General features: G+C 67.5%; 1 protein-coding gene across 9 annotated transcripts; it reads right to left on the bottom strand.

Annotated features, from left to right (window-relative positions):
- Positions 1–318: 318 nt before the first annotated feature.
- On the bottom strand, positions 319–17,481 carry CEP131 (centrosomal protein 131). 9 transcript variants are annotated; one of them, XM_059147818.1, is made up of 26 exons: positions 17,237–17,481; positions 15,037–15,238; positions 14,217–14,320; positions 13,642–13,756; positions 13,274–13,401; positions 10,893–11,006; positions 10,220–10,369; positions 9,014–9,131; positions 8,473–8,595; positions 8,109–8,265; positions 7,668–7,762; positions 7,014–7,196; positions 6,497–6,679; positions 6,296–6,418; positions 5,988–6,113; positions 5,496–5,645; positions 4,335–4,437; positions 3,463–3,664; positions 3,093–3,200; positions 2,896–3,013; positions 2,625–2,759; positions 1,835–1,977; positions 1,585–1,762; positions 1,296–1,492; positions 632–692; positions 319–558 (listed from the first exon to the last, which is right to left on the bottom strand). In XM_059147818.1, the coding sequence occupies exons 2-26, from the start codon at positions 15,220–15,222 to the stop codon at positions 484–486; spliced, it is 3,375 nt and encodes a 1,124-aa protein (XP_059003801.1). In that variant the 5' UTR covers positions 15,223–15,238; positions 17,237–17,481; the 3' UTR covers positions 319–483. The 9 variants fall into 9 exon arrangements, with proteins under 9 accessions (XP_059003801.1, XP_059003799.1, XP_059003806.1 ...); XM_059147816.1 differs by having other exon boundaries at positions 17,255–17,481; XM_059147823.1 differs by having other exon boundaries at positions 2,685–2,759; positions 17,255–17,480.
- Positions 17,482–19,436: the final 1,955 nt, after the last annotated feature.

Genomic DNA, 19,436 nt, shown 5'->3' with positions numbered 1-19,436 from the left:
ACTCCTGGGGGCTCCGGCCTGTCGCACTTCCGGTGGCACGCGGAAGGACAACGAGGGTCTCCTGGAGGGCTTGTCCCGGCCACCCGCGTGGGGGCACAGCCGGGGCAGCTGGGGAGGACGGGGAAGAGCCCCCGAGCTCCTTCTGGGGGTGCGGCGGGCCAACCAGGGCGCTGTTCTCTGTGCTGGGGGACTGGGACCCAACCCCAGGCCCCGCAGCAGGGAGGGGGCACGGGGAGTCAGCCCAAGAGCAGGGCTGGGCCGGGGACACCCCACACCTGGCTTCCAGCCCAGGAGAGAGAGACAAGGCCGGGCGACACAAAGTATCAAAACCACCTTTACTGTTCAAAGGCCGTCGTGGCGCTCTAACGTCGGGACGGCCCAGCCCAGGGCGGAGAGACGGAAGGGCGCCGCGGGACCAGGACGGGCTCCACCTGGCACCAGGCACTCTCCGCCCGGCTGCTGTCTCCCTGTCCGGGCTGCGGGTCACTTGGCGCTCGGCAGCGGCCACCCGCGCTGCTCCAGCAGCTCTTCCAGGTGCTCGGCCCGCTTCACTGCCGCCTGCAACGCCGCCCGCGGTTAGGCCTGGGCCGCCCCCTCCACCCCCACCGCAGGCCGGGCCTCGGGGACCCACCTGGTGCTGCTTCCGGAGGCCAAGCACGGCCTCCTCCTTCTTCGCCAGGGCCGCCTTCACCCTGCAGGGGAGCGCTTAGTGGGCCTTGGGGCAGCTCCCCCCAGACCCCGTGGCTGGCAGGAGGCTAAGGGCAGCAGGGGGGCCAGGAGGGGCCCCCATCCCGGAAGAGCTGGCAGGTGGCTGTGCCCGCCCACCCCATCCCGCCCTGCTGACGGCGGGCACCGGGCTGTCTGTGCGTGTTGGTGACTGGTGGTGACCCCCACGGCTGGGCCCAGGGCCACTGCCCACAGGACCGGCCTGGGTGACTTAGAGCCCAGAGGGAGGCTCCCTGCCGAGATGAGGAAGGACCCCTCCCTCAGCCCCGCCTCTCTGGAAGGACCCCGGGTCCGCGGGGCTGGGGGAGCTGCCCACTGCGGAGTCCCCAGGGTTCCGACTCCTCCCGCACAGGACCCGGGAGCCTCCAGAGACTGCCCGGGGCAGCAGCCACCCCGTCCTGCCGGGACACTGGTGCCACCCGGAGCCCGCAGCGGTGGCTCACAGCCCCAGCTCCCCGCCAGCGGCGAGAGGCAGACCCACAGTCCACTTCCTTTTCTCAGATCCCGGGTCCTCTGGTCGGAGCTGCGGCCCCCCCCACCACCGCGCTTCCCCGGCGCCCACCGCCGACCTCCCGTGCACGTGCTCCAGCTCCGCCTGCTTCTCCCGCGTGAGCTGCTCCAGCTCCAGCCGCTGGCGGGCCCGCAGCTCGGCCAGCTCGGCCCGGAGCTGCCGGCTCTCCTCCTCGGAGGCTGCCAGGCGGTCGGCGAACTCCTGGCGGAGCGCCTCGGCCAGGCCGCTCCTCTCGCTGACCAGCTGCTCGTTCACCTGGGCCGGCGGGGGCGGGAGTGAGCGGGCGGGGGTGGGGGGGCGCGAGGGGGTCCCCCCCAGGCCGCCGCCCGCGCCTCCCCCGCGCTCACCGCCGCCAGGTGCGCCAGCTCCGTCTCCTTCTGCCGCACCAGGCCCCGCAGGCGCCCGCTCTCCCCCTCGGCCTCCCCGAGGCGCCCCTTCAGCTCGCTGCACCGCTCCTGCAGCGTCCGCTCCGCCCGCTCCAGCTCCGAGAGCTCCGCCGCGTGCTGGTCCCGGATGCGCTGCACGCTGGGGGCAGGGGTGGGGTCAGGGGGCTCCGGGGCCTCGGGCCTTGGCGCGCGGCGCGGGGAGAAGGCTCACCGGCTCTCCGCCGCCCTCTGGCTCTCCTCCCTGGCGCGCGTCATGTCGGCCTCCAGCCGGTGGATAACCAGCTCGATCTCCTTATCCCGGCCTCTCCGGACCTCTTCCCTCAGCTCCCGCTCCCGGTTCAGCAGCCACGCTTCCTGGGGGTGCACGGGGCTAGCTGGGGCCGGCGCGGGGTGGGCCCCACGGAACCCAGGTGGCAGACCCCCCGCCCGCCGTGGGCCCCCTCAGGACCCAGGGTGGGGCACAGGAGGAGCACCAGCAGCACCGCCCAGGGGTGCCATCCTCGGGCTGGACACCTCCAGCCTGGGGGCGGGGGTGAGGGCCCAAACGGGGCAGGCTCTGGGAAGGCGATTCTGGAAATTCCCCTCAGGTTTCACACCACAGCCTTTGACCCGGCTGCCCAGCATCTGCTCACGCAAACAGTGACCCCCGTGCATGGTTACGAGCTGACACGGAGGCTGCCCGGCCATTGACGGGCCTCTGTCATCTGGCCCACGCGCACGGCCTCATGTGCGACCCTAGGCACCTGTCTACTCTGGCCTCTTCCAGAAACGTCTGGCAGTGCAGGTTGGTGCTTCCTGGGGAAGGCACCAGGAATGAGGAGGGCAGCCACGGGGGTGGGGAGAGGGAGGACCGCCCCCTCTGCCATCAGATTGGCCCCTGGCCCCGGTCTCTCCTCAGCCCCCCACTGAGTGCACACGAGAACATGCCCACCAGTCCCCCGAGCAGCCGGGCTGTGGAACCCAGAACCGTGCCCACGGGAGGCCACGGAAGGGGAACCCACAGGTGGCTGCTTCCGCGCCTGCGTGCTGGACAGCGCAGGAGGCTGCTTCCCGCTCCGCACCTCCTTCTTGGCGCAGCTGGCCTCCCACATCTGTCGTTCGGCCTCCAGCTGGTCCTTCAGGGCCTTCATCTCCATCTAGGGGGCGGGCGGCACCATGACAGCAGGCCTCGAACCCCGGGTGCGCGAGCCCAGGCTCCGGCCAGCCCCACCCCGGCCGCCACCCCCGCGCCCCCAGAACCCGCGCGACGCACAGCTCAGGGCAGACGCGCACCTGGTGCCGGCGCTCCTGCTCCTCTCGCCCCTTCTCGAACTCGGCCCTGAGCGCCCTGCCCTCGGCCGCGCTGCTCTCCTCCAGCTGCTGCCGCAACTCCTCCAGCTCCGCCCGCTGCCTGTGGGCCCGCGAGAGGTCAGCGCGCGGGGCGCACGCGTGGGGCGGCGGGCGGCGGGCGGCTCCCCTCCGGGTGGCACCTGGCGGCCTGCTGGCCCAGCCGCTCCTTCTCCTCGGCCACCTCGCCGTACAGCCTCCGCCGCTGCTGCTGCAGAGCCCGCTGCTCCTGCTCCACGTGCTGCTCGAAGCTGTGGGGCCAGAGGCTCGGCTCGGGCTCTGGACTCCGCCCGCCCCGCCCCGCCCCGCCCCGCCCGCAGCTGCGGCCCTCCCGGGGCTCGCAGGGAGCCCCACTGGGGCCGCGCGTCCTGCCCTCGGGGTTTCCTGCCCCGACACCAGCTCGGTGCTGGCAGCGTCCGCGGTCTCCTCCCGCGGGTCCCGGCACACCCCAGCTCTGCTCTGGCCTGGACTCCCTCCTGTCCCCGGTGAGGCCCGCCCGGGGAGGACACCCACCGCTGCTGGGCGCGCTCCCGCTCCTGCCGGCCCAGCGCCTCCTTCTCCCGCTCCAGCTGCTCCCGGAGCTCCTCCACCTGGCGCCCAAAGCGCTGGGCCGCCCGCGCGTCCGCCTGCAGCAGCTCTGCCTCATGCAGGCTCTTGAGCTTCTTAACCTCCTGCTTGTGCTTGGCGATCAGCTTCTGGATCTCGGGCTCCAGGCCTGGAGGAGGGCACCGCACTGCAGGGGCCTGTTCCTCCGGCCTCTCGCGGCCGCGTGCCCCTCACCTCGCCGGGCTATGCTACCCAGGGCCCTGACCCTTGCCTCTGGTACTGTAGGGGACCCCCAGCTCTCCCCCACTAGGACATTGGGGCTCCAGCCCACCCAGGGGGTCCCCCACCCCAACCACCCCAGAGAAAGCCCCATGGAGTCCCCCTAGGCCCACCTTCCCTCCCACCCTCGGTGGGGCTCCCCCTGGAGGAGGGATCCCCGGGGGCAGGTGGGCTGGGTGTGGGCGGCCATTAGTGACCACAGCTCGGGAGCTCCGCCAGCCTCAGACCCATTCTCTAAGCCTCCCCGGGGAGCAGCGATAGTCCCAGGTCGCAGGGACCTCAGGGAGCCCCCCATGCTTCCCCCCAGTGCACCCCCGGCCCCGGGAAGGTGGAGGAGTTCAGGGGGCAGAGGGAAGGCATGGCCCATGCTCTCCAACCGCCCTTTGTCCTGGGTCCTGGGCCGGCCCTCTCCCCGCTTCCAAGCCCACTAGAGGTCACCTGAGGGTACCGTGGCTATGACTGAAACCACCACTGTCCTTGCTCAAAGACGCTGCCGTCCCGTGCCTCTGGGCCGTGCGGCTCGTCAGCCTCCGACCAGCTCCGGGGGCGCCGGTGCTCACCTCGGACTGTGATCTCCTTGATTTTTCGGGTTTTCTCATTGATCCACTTCTCCCGGCGGACTCTCTCGGTGGCGCTCATTAGCTCTTTGAGTTTCTTCATCTCCTGCCAAGCAGGAAACAAGAAGTCCCCGGCAGCTGAGGAAGTGGGGGGGGCGCCGAACCCCCCGCCCCCCTCCCCTGCACAAGCCAGGGAGCCTGTTCTGCCCTCCCCAGACGTGGAGGCCTGAGGGGGGAAGTAATTAGTCTTCAGAGACCCTACTGGGGTACCCCTAGGTCCACAACTCTGGTGCCCCCTGCCATGGCAGGGGGGACTTTAAAAACTGTTGTTGCCAGGGCTCCTGGGTGGTGCAGTCGGTTAAGCGCCCGACTCTTGGTTCTGGCTCAGGTCATGATCTCGGGGTGGCAGGATCTAGACCCGTGTAGGGGGGCGTCCCGGCTCAGCAGGGGTCTGTCTGAGGTTCTCCCTTGGCCTCTGCCCCTCCCCCTGCTTGCACATGCATTCTGTCTAATAAACAAATCTTTAAAAAAAAAATGCTGGTGCCACTGACTTCCCAGAGTCAGTTTCCGGTCTGGGGACCATCGCCACCCACACCGCAGCAGGTGCAGCTGGGGCGGGGTGGCCTGTGACTGGTGGCCACCAGCAAAGCCAGATGGGGCAGGGGTCTGGTCCTCAGCCGACAAAACCAGGAAAAGCATGTGTGGTCCCCCTGTCCAGGGATCCAGAGCTGGGGCAGCCAGCACTGTGGGGGGGGGTGGTGGCAGGCGGGGGCCGCTCTGAGCCCTCCCTCTTCGTATGTGACTCTGGAGGGTGCCGTGAGTCCCTGGGCCCCAGGGTCTGGCACCCAGCAGGGCAGAGGGAAGCAGCTCCAGGGGTGGGAGGGGCCGTGACTGGTGCTGGGGCAGCTCTGCTCCGCCACCCCCGGCCCCCCGGCTGTCCCCCCGGATGTGGGGTGCAGGCCTGAGGCTCTTCTGTGTGTGCTCCTGGTCCCGAGGCTGCATGATGGGTCCCGGGGTCTCATTCCTAAGCCCCCGCGACTCTCATGCTCCAAGGCGGCCTCCCTCCCACAGGTGCTGAGAGCTCGCTGGGGCTGGGGGCAGGCTGCGGGGACAGTGGTGGAGGCCGGTCACCCCGGCCACAGGCCACCGGCCCGAGGGACTCACCAGCTCGTGCTGCTCCTGCACCTGGGCCTCCCTGTCCTTGCGCCGCTGGTCCCCCTGCTTCAGCTCTGCCACCACAGCCTCACACCTGTCGGCCAGGGCCTTCTTGTCCTCAATCAGCTGCGACCAAGGGCGGGGGCTAGAGCTGCTGCCCTGGGGGGGGCCCCGCCGCCGTGACCCCCGAGAGCCCGTGGGGGTACTCTGGGGCTGAGGGGGCAGGCGTGCCAGCGGGCAGGGGCTGTGGCTGGGGGACACGGCCGTGGGGTGGGGCGGGTCACGGCCTTGGGGAAGCACCCAGCGATGTCTGGGACCAGCCCGGCAAGTGTTCCCACGGGAAGACGCTGCCCGTTTCCACAGAGGGGAGGGGGCCCAGCAAGGAAGGCTCATGGGCCCAGAACTCTCCGTGAGGCCCAAGCCGGTCTGGAACAACAACCCCACGGGCCCAGCAGGTCCTGGCCCCTCTCCCTGGGTGACCCGTTGCCCAAGCGGAGGCACCTGGTCAATGAAGGACAGGTGCCGCTGGATGGTGGCTTCGTAGTGTTCCCTCTGCTGCCGCAGCTGCCGGCCCAGCTCCTTCTCAGTCTCCTTGACGCGCCGCACAGTCAGGTCCCGCTGCTGCACCTGCGAGGGGCCCGGGGTCGGGGGTGTGCGGCTGGGCAGCACGCACCGGGGGAGGGAACGGGGGCGAGGCCCTCGCAAGGGGCAGGCTGGCGAGCGGGGCCCTAGTGGTCACGGCCCCCCGCGTGCGGGCGAGGGTCTGCGGGGTGGGGACGGGGACGGCAGGGGTGGGGACAGGGCGTTACCAGCGCTCTCTGCAGCAGCCGCACCGCCTGCTTCTTCTCCTCCACCTCCAGCTTCAGCCGCATCACGGACGCGCTCGCCGTGCACGTGGGCCCCAGACGCCGCCCCTCCTCCGGCACCAGCCCCTGGGAAGGCCGCGCGCATCAGGCAGGCCCTGGTCACCTGGTGAGGCCCCACCGTCCCTCCCCGGGGCCCCTCCGCACCTGGGGGGCTGAGGCCGGCCGGCCCTGCCCCGATGTCTCCATCTCCATCTCGTGCAGGAAGCTCAGGATACTCTGCAGCTTGGCCTCGGACAGCAGAGTCCCGTCCTCGGGAGGACCGGAGCCCGCGCTCAGCTTCCCAAACTTCTCCAGGTTGTCAGCCGTCAGGGAGCTGCCGTCGTCCTCCTACGGGGAAGGGACACAGCGGCAGGCGCTGCTGGGGCAGCCGAGGACCTGGGTAGGGACTCCTGGGAGTCGCTCGGGGAACCCCAGGCAGGGGAGGCGGGGGAGAAGCCAGCACAGGGACAGCTGCGGAAGGCGGCTGGACCTGACCTGGAAGGAAGGGCTTCTCTGCCCAGAGGCTTGTGGGGCATCACTGGGGCACCATGGGCAGAGGCAATACCCACTGCCCACCCGGGGATGCCCACCCAGGATTACTCTGAACACCCTAACAAGCCCCTTTGGGCCCTCGTGAGGGTCCCGACCGAAGCAGGCAGGAGCCCCCGTGACCCGTGCGGACCTGGTCGGTCCAGGAGTATTTGTCCTGGTGGTAGGCCCTGGGGCAGGGCAGCGGCTCGGGCTCCTCCTCCAGCAGCCGGAGAGTGTCCAGCAGCTCATCCAGGGTGGCCCTGGACTTGGCCCTGCCCCCAGCAGGACCCACCACCTCCAGATCCTGGCTGGCCACATCCCTGGAGTTGGCATCCTGCAGTGGACACGTACAGGGAGAGCCACGAAGGCCGTTAGAGGGCGCCAGAGAGCCGTTGGGGGGGACACTAGGGGGAGATGGGCCGGGGAAGGGGAGGCCTCCTCTGCACAGGCTCGTGCCCACGTAAGCACATGGACCAGACTCGCCCCGACCCACCTCCAGGGAGACAGGAAGAGTGGCCGCGTGGGACGCCCCCGACCTTGCCCCTCGACCCCCCCCCCCAGCTCGGGGCTTCCTGCTCCCTCTGGAGACAGGCGCGCGGGCCCCACCCCGGAGCCTCGGTGACAACCCAGCGGGTTTCCACAGTGACCCATGAGACCCCATCCCTGCATCAGAGCGACAAGACCCACGCTGGGCAGCCTTTCCTGGCACCAGGGACCCCATGGAGGGGCAGGCTTGGGCCACCCAAGCAGGGCTGCGCCCCGAAGCTGAAGCCGGGAGGGTGGACAGGAGGAGCTGTACAGACACCTGAGGCTTGTCTTCTGGAAACTGCCAGGGCTCTGGGGAGGAGTTGGAGGCAGACTGGCAGGGGTCCTCTGGGCCCGCCGTTCGGAAGCCAGACCCTGCACAACACAGCACAGCATTGGCCGCCCCCCACTCAGCTGGGGCAGCAAATCTGGGGAAGCCCTTAAGGAGAGGCCACATGCAGGGGAGATGAAGGGTCAGGGGAACTGGTGCGACCCCAGAACCCTTGGTGCCCCCACGTCCAGCTCCAGATGAAGAGAGGCAGGAGCAGAGAGGCAGGGCCTAAGGGTCTGCTTCACGGCAGAGCGGGGGCTGCGGGGGGCGAATGGCAGCAGCAGAGGCCACAGCCCTCCCAGAGGGACGGGGCAGGGCTGTCTGGGCTGGGCTTGGGGTGCCCAGAGCCAGGCCGGCTGGCAGGCGGGTCCCAGGCCCTGCTGCGCTCACCGGCGTTGTTGGCCTTCTGGGTCTGCTGGGCGTGAGTGGTGCCCCCTGGCCTCGGGAGCGGCTCCTGGGCAGGCCGGGGCTTCTCCGTCTCCCGGGCGTCCTCCAGCGGCCTGGGCTCAGGGTCCCCTGACTTCTGGGCCCGCTTCTGCTGCAGCTCCTGTCGTGGGGGGCCCCTCTGAGCAGCCTCGCCCGACAGAGCCAGGCCCCTGTCCTTCCTGAGCCCTGCTGCCCTGGGACCCAACGTCGAGTGGCTTGGGGAAGGAGGTTCAGGGAAGGCAGCAAGCAGGGGTCCCCAGGGTACAGGGGGTGGGCCCAGCGAGCATTTGCTGGCTTGGCACTGGGCTCTCCACGCTGCTTGGGTCACCTCGGGCACCTGAATGGCCGCTCGCCTGGCCTGGCGTGCCTTCTCCTCCCGGGCCTTCTTCCTGGCTGCCTCCTTCTGCTGGTGCAGGCCCAGGAGCCCCTCTCCGAGCTGCTGCCCCTGCTCCTGCAGAAGTCAAAGTCATAGCTGGTTTGACGGGGAAGGTGGAGCTGCCTGATGCAGCCCCGGGTTTCTACAGGACCCCATGGCCCCCCCGACCGCCACTTCTCTGCCCAGAGAAAACAAGCCTCCCTCCAGGAAGGCAGGGCTCTTCCAGCTGGGGAGGCCGCTCTGCCTTTAGGAGCCAGGGCCCTGCAGCCGGAAGCCCACTCGGACCGCTCGGCCCAGGGTGCTGCTGGCTGGCAGTTGTGTCCTGACACCCAGGCTGTGACTCGGGGCAGGGAGGAAGCTGGGCCGCTGGACGGGGTACAGACCCGCGGGGCGATCCCAGGCTGCAATGGCACTGGCCCCAGAAACCCCTCTGTGCGTGGCGGGGACCCTGGGACGCTGCACCCTTGCCGCCCAGCTCACACTCCACGCTGACCTTCGGCTTGGATGCGAGCAGGTGCTCTGGGCGGGCAGCCTCGGCTCTGCGTCGCCGCACCTGCCGGCGGTACCATCGCTGGATGGTGACGGCGGCTCGGTTCACCTGGTGGATAAACCTGCCGGGGGGTAGGGGCAGGCGGGCTCAGGACCAAGGCCCAGTCCCGTGCGCCTGTGGACTCACGGCAGCCGAGCCACAGCCTCTCCAGCCCCACGCCCCCGAAGGCCTAGGTGGGCGGACAAGCTGACAGCTGCATGTTCCCGAAGACGCTCATCACCGCGGCCAGAAATGAGCCAGAGGCCCGTGGCTTGGCCGTGTGAACACTGCAGGCCTGACGGTGGACGCCATTCACGGACAGAGAGCCGCACACAGGTACAGGCAGGCCATAGGCCTGGCGCCCCGGCCACAGAGCGTTCTTGAGAGGTAGAGCCCTGAGGGGGCAGCTGGGCGTGGCCAAGGTCAGGCCTGGAGAAGCGGGGGGGGGGGGGGGGGGTGGTTCTGGGCCAGGCGGACATTCTGTCTGGGCGGCTCTCCCTGCAGACGACACGGGTGCACGCTGCTGCCCAAAGTCTCCACCACGCGACGCGTTACACGTGTGGTTCCTACTGCAAGTCAGGCCAGTAAAGCTCGGCTCTTCGGGCCGTCTGAAGGCACCAATGGAGCAGCCAGGACCTGGTCGGTCGCCGGCCCTGGGACAGGCGCACAGAGGGGCGCAGTACAGGGCTGCGGGCTCCCGGCCTGCTCCCCAGGCCCGCTATGGGGCAGTGACTGCCCGGCGGGCGGGGTTCCGAGCAGCCCACACTCAGGTCACGCAGCTTCCAGACCAGGAGCAACGCCGTGGACCAGGGGTCACCCCGTAAGACGCCGTAAGACCATTAGTGGTGTTTGTTCTGTTTTATCTCCCTTCCCCTTAATCCTTTTTTAATTAAGAGCTTTAGCGAACTGCAAGGGACACTGCAAAGGACGTACTACGAGACGTACCCATCAAGTAAACGGTTTGAGGACTTTGCCTAAGCTGACAGGTGGGACCCGGTTTAGAGCATCTCCATCCGCCCACAAAGGCCCCCGCCCCGCCCCGCAGACTTGCCTGTTCTCCACATTTAGAACAGACCGGGGAGCTCGTCAGCGTCCGAGTTTGAGAACAACCACTCAAGCGAGAACTCCTGTCCCGGGAGCTCCAGGCCCCTCCCGCCCCGTCCCGCTCACCTCTCGGCCTCCTCCTCCGTCACCTCCTTCCTCCTGAGCGGGGCGCCCCCGGCGTTGTTCTGGGCCACACGGTTGCTGCCGGCCAAGTTCTCGTGCGGCTTTGCCGAGCCGCTGCTCTCTCCCTCGCCGGCGGCAGCCTTGAGGATATTGCTAACCGGAAAGGGCAGGAGGGGCTTGGGGACGCCCGCCCAGGCCCCCCACAGCCCCGGCCAGCGGCTCTGCCTGCCAGCAGAGGGGGCGGCCTCGGCTTCACCCCCGGCGCCTTGGGGCTGGAAGGAGGCACCCACCGGACGTGAGGAGGAGGCACAGCCTGCTCCCGGGTTCCAAATGCTGGTCGACCCCCTCCCATGGGCCCATCTGGTGGCACCGGGGTGCACGGGCTCTTCCCATTCAAAAAAGGAGACAGATGTCGAGTCTCAGGACCCCTGAGCCAGACAGTGACCCGAGACACTGCACGGGCACCCCCTCCCCCAAGTGTGCTGTGCAGGGACAAGGCGATGCCGTGAGGGGGGCCGCTGCGGGCTCCTAGCTGGGCCGCATGCCTGCCGGGGTCTGTCTGGATGCGCTCTCCTGGTGCCCCTTGTGGGCACAGCACCGGGCCTCATGGGGACCCGGACCGGGCCGCTCCCGGCGCGCCAGCTCCCACACCCGCCCGAGCAGAGCCAGGCCTTACTTGAGGGAGGGAGCCGTGCGGTTGGAGCTCTTGGGGGGCGGCGCCCGGCCCGAGGGCGAGTAGTGGTTGTGCACCATGCCTGTGACACAGTTGCCCACGGCTCCCTTGTTGCTCCTGTGGGGGGCGGGAGCGGCGTCAGACCCCTGGAGCATGCTCGCCACGCCAGCACCCACGCGTCCCTGGGGGCCCCTCCATGGCCACCACAGCGCCAGTGGGGGCTTCTCGGGACCCGGGAGAGCCCCACCCGCAGCGTTCCACGGAGCAGAGCCCGGTGCGGGCCGTGAAAACCCAGGCCCCTGAGGGCAGACACGGCTGCTGGCGGGGAGCTGGCCACAGACCCGCAGTCCGCCCTCCGCCCTCCCAGCCACCGGAAGGGATACACGTGGTACGGACACATGTGGACAAAGGGGACATGGCGGAGACAGGTGCAAACACGTGACCACAGCGTTTTACAGGACGAGAAGCAGAAGGGCCCGTGGCAAGCGACCTGGGGAGGAAGGGAGGAGATGCAGGGGCGCGGGGCTGTGGGAGTGGCCGCTCTGCCCCCAGGACCCCGTGGAGGTACAGGACGTGGGGCTGCCGGGTTCTTCTAAGGCAACGCTGGGCCCCAGATCCCCTCCTGGCCGTCAGCACCCCGGCACCAGGCTGCAGGCTGGCCCGCCCGGGGAAGCAACGTCTGGGTGCCGAGCAGGACGCCTGTGTCCGCTGTCCCACGGGGTGCGCAGCAGTGGTGGGCAGGAACTGAACCCCAAGTCAGGAGACCAGAGAATCCCTCCCTGGACAGACGCAGCAGCCCCGAGAAGAGCCCCAGTTGGGGACAGGTGCGGCCCCCCCGGGACACCAGCCTGGCCCCTGCCCAGTCGCCCTGACGTGAGCCACCGCACAACTCAGAGGGCCTCCCTCGCAAGGCTGGTGGAGTCCATGTTCCAGACACCGAAGGACAGACAACACGTGAAGAGCAGACACACAGGACGGGCTCGGCAGAGGACAGGGCGTGGTCGAGAATCCATACTGGCCACCAGGCTCGCCGGCAAATGTTTAACAGCCTGTTTGCGGGAATAGCTCGTATTTCTGGGGTCTGCCGATTGCAACGTTCCCAGCGCGGCGGACTCGAGACACGCGTGGAGCCGGGCCGAGCGCACAGCCGGCCTCCGCAGCTGGGGCAGGTGACCCGGCCGTCACGGCCACATTATCACAGACGGGGCGAGAACCGCCGCCCTTGGGGACGGGAGGAGCTTGTGGGCCCCAGGGCCATGCGGCTGGGCCACGCGGGGACAGAGGCAAGAGCGGGCATGCAGCTCAGGGGTACACGGGCCCCTCGGGTCCCAAAGCTGGAGGCAGAGGAGACAGCGGGGTAGGGCCGGCGGCAGAGTCCATCCAGGAGGCGCACCGGGCAGCGGCGGCAGTCACGCGGAGAAAAGAAAAGGAAGGAGATTGCCAAGGAAACCGCGGGAGAACATGCTGGAAAGCACTAGAAGCAGCCAGAGCGCGGCTGTGTCCGGAGAGCGGGACTTGGCGGGGAGGGAGGGCAGCAGGTCTGCCAGGTTCCAGCTCCTCCCTTCGCCGTGCCCACGCGTCACTCGGAGATTACGATGAGATTTTCATCTAAGTTCTCACACCCGAAGCAGGAACTCTCACCACGCCGACTCTGGGGACCCGTCCCCGAGAGCCCCCCCAGACTGTTCCTTTGGCAAACAGCAGCTGCGTCGAGAAGAAGCTCTTTCTCGCACAGAAGTAAACGCGTCCCCTTGTCCCTGTGCCCACGGCGAGGGGGACCCGTGCCCCCAGCAGCCCGGGGACGCCAAGACGAGCCTGCTTTCCGCTGCGGCTTCTCCCGGTCGCCTGGCCGTCCCGACGACTCCCCAGCCTCTGCAGACCCCTGCACGCTGGCCGTCACTCTGCGCGCACCTGGTTCGGTCTCGCGGTGGGGGGCGGCGCAGCCGACCCGGGACCCCCGGAGCCGGCACGCAGACCGACTAATGGCGCACAGCGAGCCCGGAGGGCCCCGGGAAACACGCTCCACCCTCCTGAGACGTGGAGCTGGGCCTCATATGGCGGCCAGCGGCCCCTTCAGGAATGAAGCCGGGTGTCTCGGGCCGTCTGGAGGCAAGCTGCCCCACGGAGGAGAGGGCGGGTGGGGGCCCGCGGCGGTGTGCGCTCCCCGCCAGGCCAGAAGAACCCCGCCTCGTGTGCAAGACGGCGCCCTGCAGCCTCCTTCCCCGGGCCCTTGGGCGGAGAAAGCTGGCCACGCGTTCCCTCATTCATTGCCTCACTTCAGAGCGGGGAGGTCCTGCCACGGGCAGACACACAGCACACCCCCGCCCCCGGCCCAGGGGCCTCGGGTGGTCAGGGCCACAAGGAGCGCCTGCAGCAGGGCCCACCTGTTGTTGGCAGTGAAGCTGGGAGCCAGGGGCACGGTGCACTCTCTCCTCCGCGGGCCCACTGGCGCATCGACAGTGCTGGGACTCCGGGAGTCCGGCGACACGGCGAAGGCCCTGGGCTGGTCATCCTGCATGACACAGTAGCCACCTCAGACCACGATGTGTTGCACAGGCCACTGACCCCAAGCCCCTGACGAGTGCCCCCACGGCCTCACGCACAGACGGGATGGTCCGGGGGCTGGGAGTCTCTGCGCTCCTCCGCCACCCATCCCGCAGTGATCTGAGCTGGCTACCACCGACCCCTCCCCGCTGGCCAGGCAGGCGGGGGCCCACCATCACTCTCCGAGGGACACAGACTCGGTCCTTACCAGGACATTCCATGTGGCTCCCTTCTCGCTGGAAGCTTTGCTCACACCAGCCGGTCTCTTTTTCCCACCGGAGCCGCCCTCGAAGAGGGTCAGGAAGTGGGGGTGCTCGGCCGGCCTGCGTTGGGAGAGAGGATGGCACACAGGGACAGTCAGTCCGGGGAGGCCAGCTCTAGGAGCACAAATGGGCAGGTCTTCCAAGGGGACGGGTGGAGCCAGGTCACAGAGAATCCTGTCCCCAAGCCCACAGCTTGGCCTGTCGCGGCTTAGCTATGATCCGACGACCATGCCCAAAGGAAATGCCCCCACTAGAGCTGCAGCCACCTGGACACCCACGTGAGGGGCGCAGCAGGGAGAGGGAGAGAAGCAGGCAGGGGGACGCTGGCCTGGGGGTCTGCATCTCTACTCGCCGATAGGACGGGTCAAGATGCGTCCCGCCTGTACCCGCCCCGCCACCCCATCCGGCAGGGGTGGACCGAGTGCCTGTCCCGTCAGGCCCCGGTGTCTAGCCTGGGCCCAACCGGGTGAGGACGGAAGGGCGACTGACAGAGGCAGGAGCAGGGCAGGCCGGCGGCTACCTGAGGGGCTCGGCCGAGGCCTGGCTGGCTGGCGGCTGGCGGACCTGCGTAGTGCTGCTGGATCTGCGGAGGTTGTTGATGGTTCGGGCCCCTCCGGGCCCCTCCTGCAGAAGGAAGGAGCAAGCAGCCCTGTGGCAAAGGCTTCAGACGCTCACCCGTTCACCCCGTGCCACACCAGGCCTCGGAGAACGGATGTGGGGAGAGGAGAGGGTCTCCTGGTTCTTGTGGACAAGAGCAGCGTGGGGTCCTGGGTGAGGGTCAGGGTGACCTGGCCCAGGTCCTCGACCTCCCGAGGCCTCGTCTTCCTTGAACAATGTGGGGACCCTTCGTCCCTGGCTGGTGAGTGCCCAGGAGGAAGCACGTGGGGCCTGGCCCGGGGGCCTTGGCAATGGCTTCCGGGCCTGGTCGTGACCATCATCGGCTACCCGAGAGCACGGCCGGCTCATTCCCGCCAAGCACCTGCTGCCGGCAAGCCCACCAGGCTTTCTTCAAGGCCGGAAGGAGCTCATCTCCCTCCCCCCAAGTCACCCTGCTCCTTGAGGACGCAGACAAATCCGGTGTTGGCGGAGCAAGATGGACAGAGAGGTCGGCGCCAGCAGGGTTTCCTCTGCCTTGGGCGCGGTCCACCCTCGGCCGACTCTGGCCTTGACCTCTCTCAAGTTAGGTCTCTGGTCTATGAACGGAGTCCCTTTTGAGCCTGGGGCGGCCGCAGGCAAGGAAAGGACGACAGACAAGGGGGAGGCCTGCAGAAAGGTGGGGCGACCCCTTCAGGAGGTGGGGGTGACGGGGGCGCCCGCACAACCCCGGCCCCAGCACTCACCAGCGCCTTCGTCCTTGGCTCACTGCCTGTGACCACAGAGGAGGAGCGGGTGAGGGGCTTGGCAGCCGAGGCGCTGTTAGGACGCCGGGACACAGGTGGAGGGAGGCCCGTCAGGCTCAGGTCCACCCCTTCTGAGCTGCCCTCGGGGCTGCCGGAGGGACCACTGGCGGCCCGGGAGCCTTTCATGGAGGCGGAGCAGGCCCTGAGCAGGCAAGAAACGCCGTGGGATGCCCTCTGAGGAGCCAGGCCTCCTCACACACCCCCTCCCGCCAGGATAGGAGCCTGCCACAACCCAGCAACCTCCTCGTGGAGAGAGTGGGGGTTCCCTCTGTCAGAGCAGGACTCCATGCCGAGTGACGGCTCTCCAGGGGGACCCACCCTGCCCGAGGGTGGCCAGGGGCAGCCCCCCACCCGCCACGGGGCAGGTTCTGCACCTGTCCGAGCCTCCCTCCTCCATCTGTAAGACAAGCAAAGTGCTTCTTCCTGGGGCCGTCCTGGACAGGGCCGCGGAGAGGCTCCAGGAGAGATGGCCTAGCCGGGACGTGGTCTGACGCATGCTGCCCGACCCAAGGGCCACAGCTCTGGCCTGCTGTCCGGCCGTGGGAGCCCTGCATTTCCCCAGAGCGCCCGGAGCGTCCCGGCTGTGGCATCTGCCCCCCCCACCCCACCCCACCCCACCCCACCCCACCCCGTCTCCCTGGCTGTCGCTTCCTCTTCCCAGCCCCTCTGCTCAGAGGACCCCCAGGCTCTGCCCTGGCCTCCCCTCCACCCAGATTCCCAACTGGGGCCCACGTCTGGCCCCCAAGCTTCAAAACAGAGGCTGACAGGTCCTGACCCACTCTGTTCCCTAATTTCTGCCACCAGACAAGCTGTGCATCTGGTGCTCCAGCCCCAAAAGGACCAAAGCAGAACCCTGACGTCCACCTCCGGCCTCCCCCGCCCCAGGGTCATGTTTTGTAACGGACTCAGACCAAGGATCTGGATCTCAAGCGGACATCCTGCCCTTCCCTGCCACACCTGTGCCCTCTCCCCACACCCCCCCCTCCCTCCACGGTCTCTCCTAGAACCAGGACAAGCACACAGCCCCCCGCTCCTGCCCTCCCCACAGCAGCCAGAGCCCATCTTTGTCTACCAGGTCCCAGATCACACCGTGTCCCTGTCGAAGACCTTCCCAGGGCTCCCTGGCACAGAAAATAAAGTCTAGACAGCCAGCACCCTCAGATCTGACCCTGCTCTCTCTGTGACCCCTCACTGCCCCCCCCCCCCACACTGCCCTGCGCTCTGCTTCAGCCAAACCAGCCATCCTGCTGCCCCTCAGACGGGGCCGGGCTGTCTCCATGGCCAGCCCGTGCACCTGCGGGCCCCTCTGCCTGCGGCCACTTTCCCTGGGATGTCACCAGGCTCCCCCTTCGGTCACAGAGCCAGCGGTCCCCATCACTTGGCTCCCTCCTCCTGCTTTAGTTCCCTTCAGCTGGCCACACAGGTCAGTCTGTGTTGTCTGACTCCTCATAGGAACATCAGCGCCACCAGGACAAGGACCCCGTAGCCCCAGCCCCTGGCAAGTGGCCGGCACACAAGCAACAGGAGTGGAGCCCGTGAAGCGGAAGACGGAATGACCGCGGAGGAGAGCACAGCCCCGCCGGCCATGGAGGATGCTGGTGGGCCAGCAGCCACACACCCCTCCCACGGCGGGTCCCCGCGGCCGCCCCCTCCACACGCCCGGAGTCGGGGGCCCCTGGCCAGGGCCAGGGCCGCTGTTCTCTAGAGTGGCGCACAGATCTGTCCCCGCCGTTCACCCCGCAGGCGTCCCCACTCCGGCGTCTGCGGTCGCGCGGGTGATGGTCACGCCCTCCGCTCCCCAGGGCCCTGGCCACACCCCGCCGGCCCCGGGCTGGCCCGCCGCGGGCTGCTGGGCTGACACGCGGGCAGCGGCGGCGCGCGGGCTCTGGGAAGGTAAACACAGCCTCTCCCTGGAAACCTGCGGGCCAGACCTCGCCTTGCACCCGAGCCCCTGCCCCGTCCTCAGCAGCGGCGGAGCAGGGCTCCCGCGGAGCAGCTCCCGGTCCCCCAAGGTCTCGGCTCAAGGGGGCCGGTGGGACCCGAGCCCGCCCACTGGACTCCGCTCCCCCGCGCAGCCCCGCCCGCCCCTGCTTCACCCGCGCGGGCCCCGCACACGCGCATGCGCGCCAGCCCCCCTCACCTGCGCGGGGCCCCTCACCTGCGCGAGCCGGGCCTGGGGCGCGGGGCCTGCGGGGCCGGCCGGCCGGCGGATGTGCGAGGCCCTCCCGGGTGGGACGCCCGAGGCGCCGGCTTTGGGCGGGCGACCTCGCGCCCCGGCCCTGGCGCAGGCTCCGAGGCCCAGGTGACAATGAAGCAGCGGGGCCGCAGGGCGAGCGGCGGCCGCTAGCAACCAGCCTCCAGCCTGGCGCCTCCTCCCCCGTCCGTCACGGGGGCCCGCCTTTCCCGCCCGCGCCGCCTCCGGATTGGCCGTCCGGGTGCCCGCTCCGGCCGTCCGAAGAGCTCATTGGGCGCCTGGCTGTCCTTCGGGCGTCCGGGGGTGGGAGGAGCCGGGAGGAGCGGAGCCCCCCCCCGCCCGCCCGGGGCAGCGGGCCGTCGATTGGACCAGCCGGAGAGGGTGGGGCCTCGGCTAGTCGGGGGCGGGACGGGCGGGGCCTCAGGGAGGCGGGGGGCGGGCGCGGCGTGGGCGGCGTGGCGCTCCCGGCACGGTTACGCGGTACCCGGCCGTCCGCGCCGACGCCCAGGCGGCCCCGGACTCCCACGCGGTCCCCAGTCGCCCATGCTGTCCCCCGGACTCCACGCCCTCCCTTGGCTGCCACACGGTCCCCATCGCCCACGCTGCTCCCCGGTGCCCACGCCGTCCGAGTCGCCCGCGGGTCCAGACTCCCTCCCCGCTGAGCCCCGTCTGGACACGAGATCCCGCTGCGCACACCCACCCCCCACCCCGCAGAGCTCCATTTAGGGCTGGCGCCTGCACATCCACCAGCAGCGAGGCTGGTGCCCTTTCTCAGGCGCCCTGTCCCAGGACCTGGTCATAGACCGGAGGCCACTGCCCTGCCAAGACGATGCGGCGGTTTCATATCTAGGTCTATGGTTCAACTGAGATTTTGTGTAAGGTGTGAAATATGGGATAATTTTTTTCCGGGGTGGGGGTCGGGGAGGTGGGGTGTGCATGGATGTCGAATTATCCCAGTACTATCTGTTAGAAGGTCATCCCCTTTCTATTGAGTTACCCCCACACTTTTGTGGAATCAGTTGACCATATTTGCATGGATTGATTTCTGAACTGTCTACACTGGCCCATTGATCTGTGTCTCAACTTCCACCATCGTGGATTAGTGCTGCTTTACAGTAAATCTTCAAATCACATCGTAGGAGTCCTCTTTGTTCTTCTTTCTCGAAATTACCTTGGCTTTTCAATTTATTTTTACTTTTCTTACAAACTTTCATATCAGCTTGTCACCATCCACAAAACAAACAAAACAAAACAAAACAAAACAAAAAAACCCAGCTGGAACTCTGATGAGGATTCTTTTTTTTTTTTTTTTTAAAGATTTCACTTATTTGTGAGAGAGAGCAAGCACATGCACACAAACATGGGGGAGCAGGAGGGAGAGGGAGAAGCAGGCTCCCCTCCAAGCGAGGAGCCCAACACAGGGCTTGATCCCAGGACCCTGAGATCAGAACCTGAGCTGAAGGCAGCCGCCTAACTGACTGAGCCACCCAGTGACACTTGATGAGGATTATGTTAATTCATCTGTAGATGAATTTGGGAAGAACCGATGTCTTAATAGTATGAAGTTTTCCAGTCCACGAGCATGGTATACCTCTCCGTTACGTAGGCCTTCACTGACTTCTCTTACCAGTCTCCAGTTTTTTTCGGCATATGGTGTTATTGCTAGTATGTAAAATACAGTGGTGCATATAATTGACCCCATAACCTATGCCCTTGCTAAACTCACTTATCAGTCTTAGGAATTTTTGTAAATTCTATGGGAGTTTCACATAGACAGTAATAACTGTGAATAAATCTCCCTTCCACTCTATTTGCTCCCCTTTCCTCCTGTTTCAGTGAACTGACCAGGGCTTCCAGTACAATGCTGAACGGGAGTTGTTATGATGGATAGAACCACCTTGTTCCCAATCTTGGGGGGAAAGCTTTCAGTCCCACACCATTAAGCATGCACGTTAGCTCTGGGACCAGGTCAGAGATCGTTGTATTTCTCATTGACAGAGTTTTCTTCATGAATGAAATGTTGGCTTTTGTCTCTGGCATTTTCTGCATAAAATGTGATTTTTCTTCACAAATGTTAGTTTGATGAATTACAGATTGATACTCAGAGGCTGATGAAGGATATTGGTCGGTAGCTCTCTAGACCACA

Source organism: Mustela lutreola, chromosome 15 (assembly GCF_030435805.1).
Source record: "Mustela lutreola isolate mMusLut2 chromosome 15, mMusLut2.pri, whole genome shotgun sequence".
Classification (NCBI taxonomy): Eukaryota; Metazoa; Chordata; class Mammalia; order Carnivora; family Mustelidae; genus Mustela; species Mustela lutreola.
This window is presented reverse-complemented; position numbering and strand designations above follow the sequence as displayed.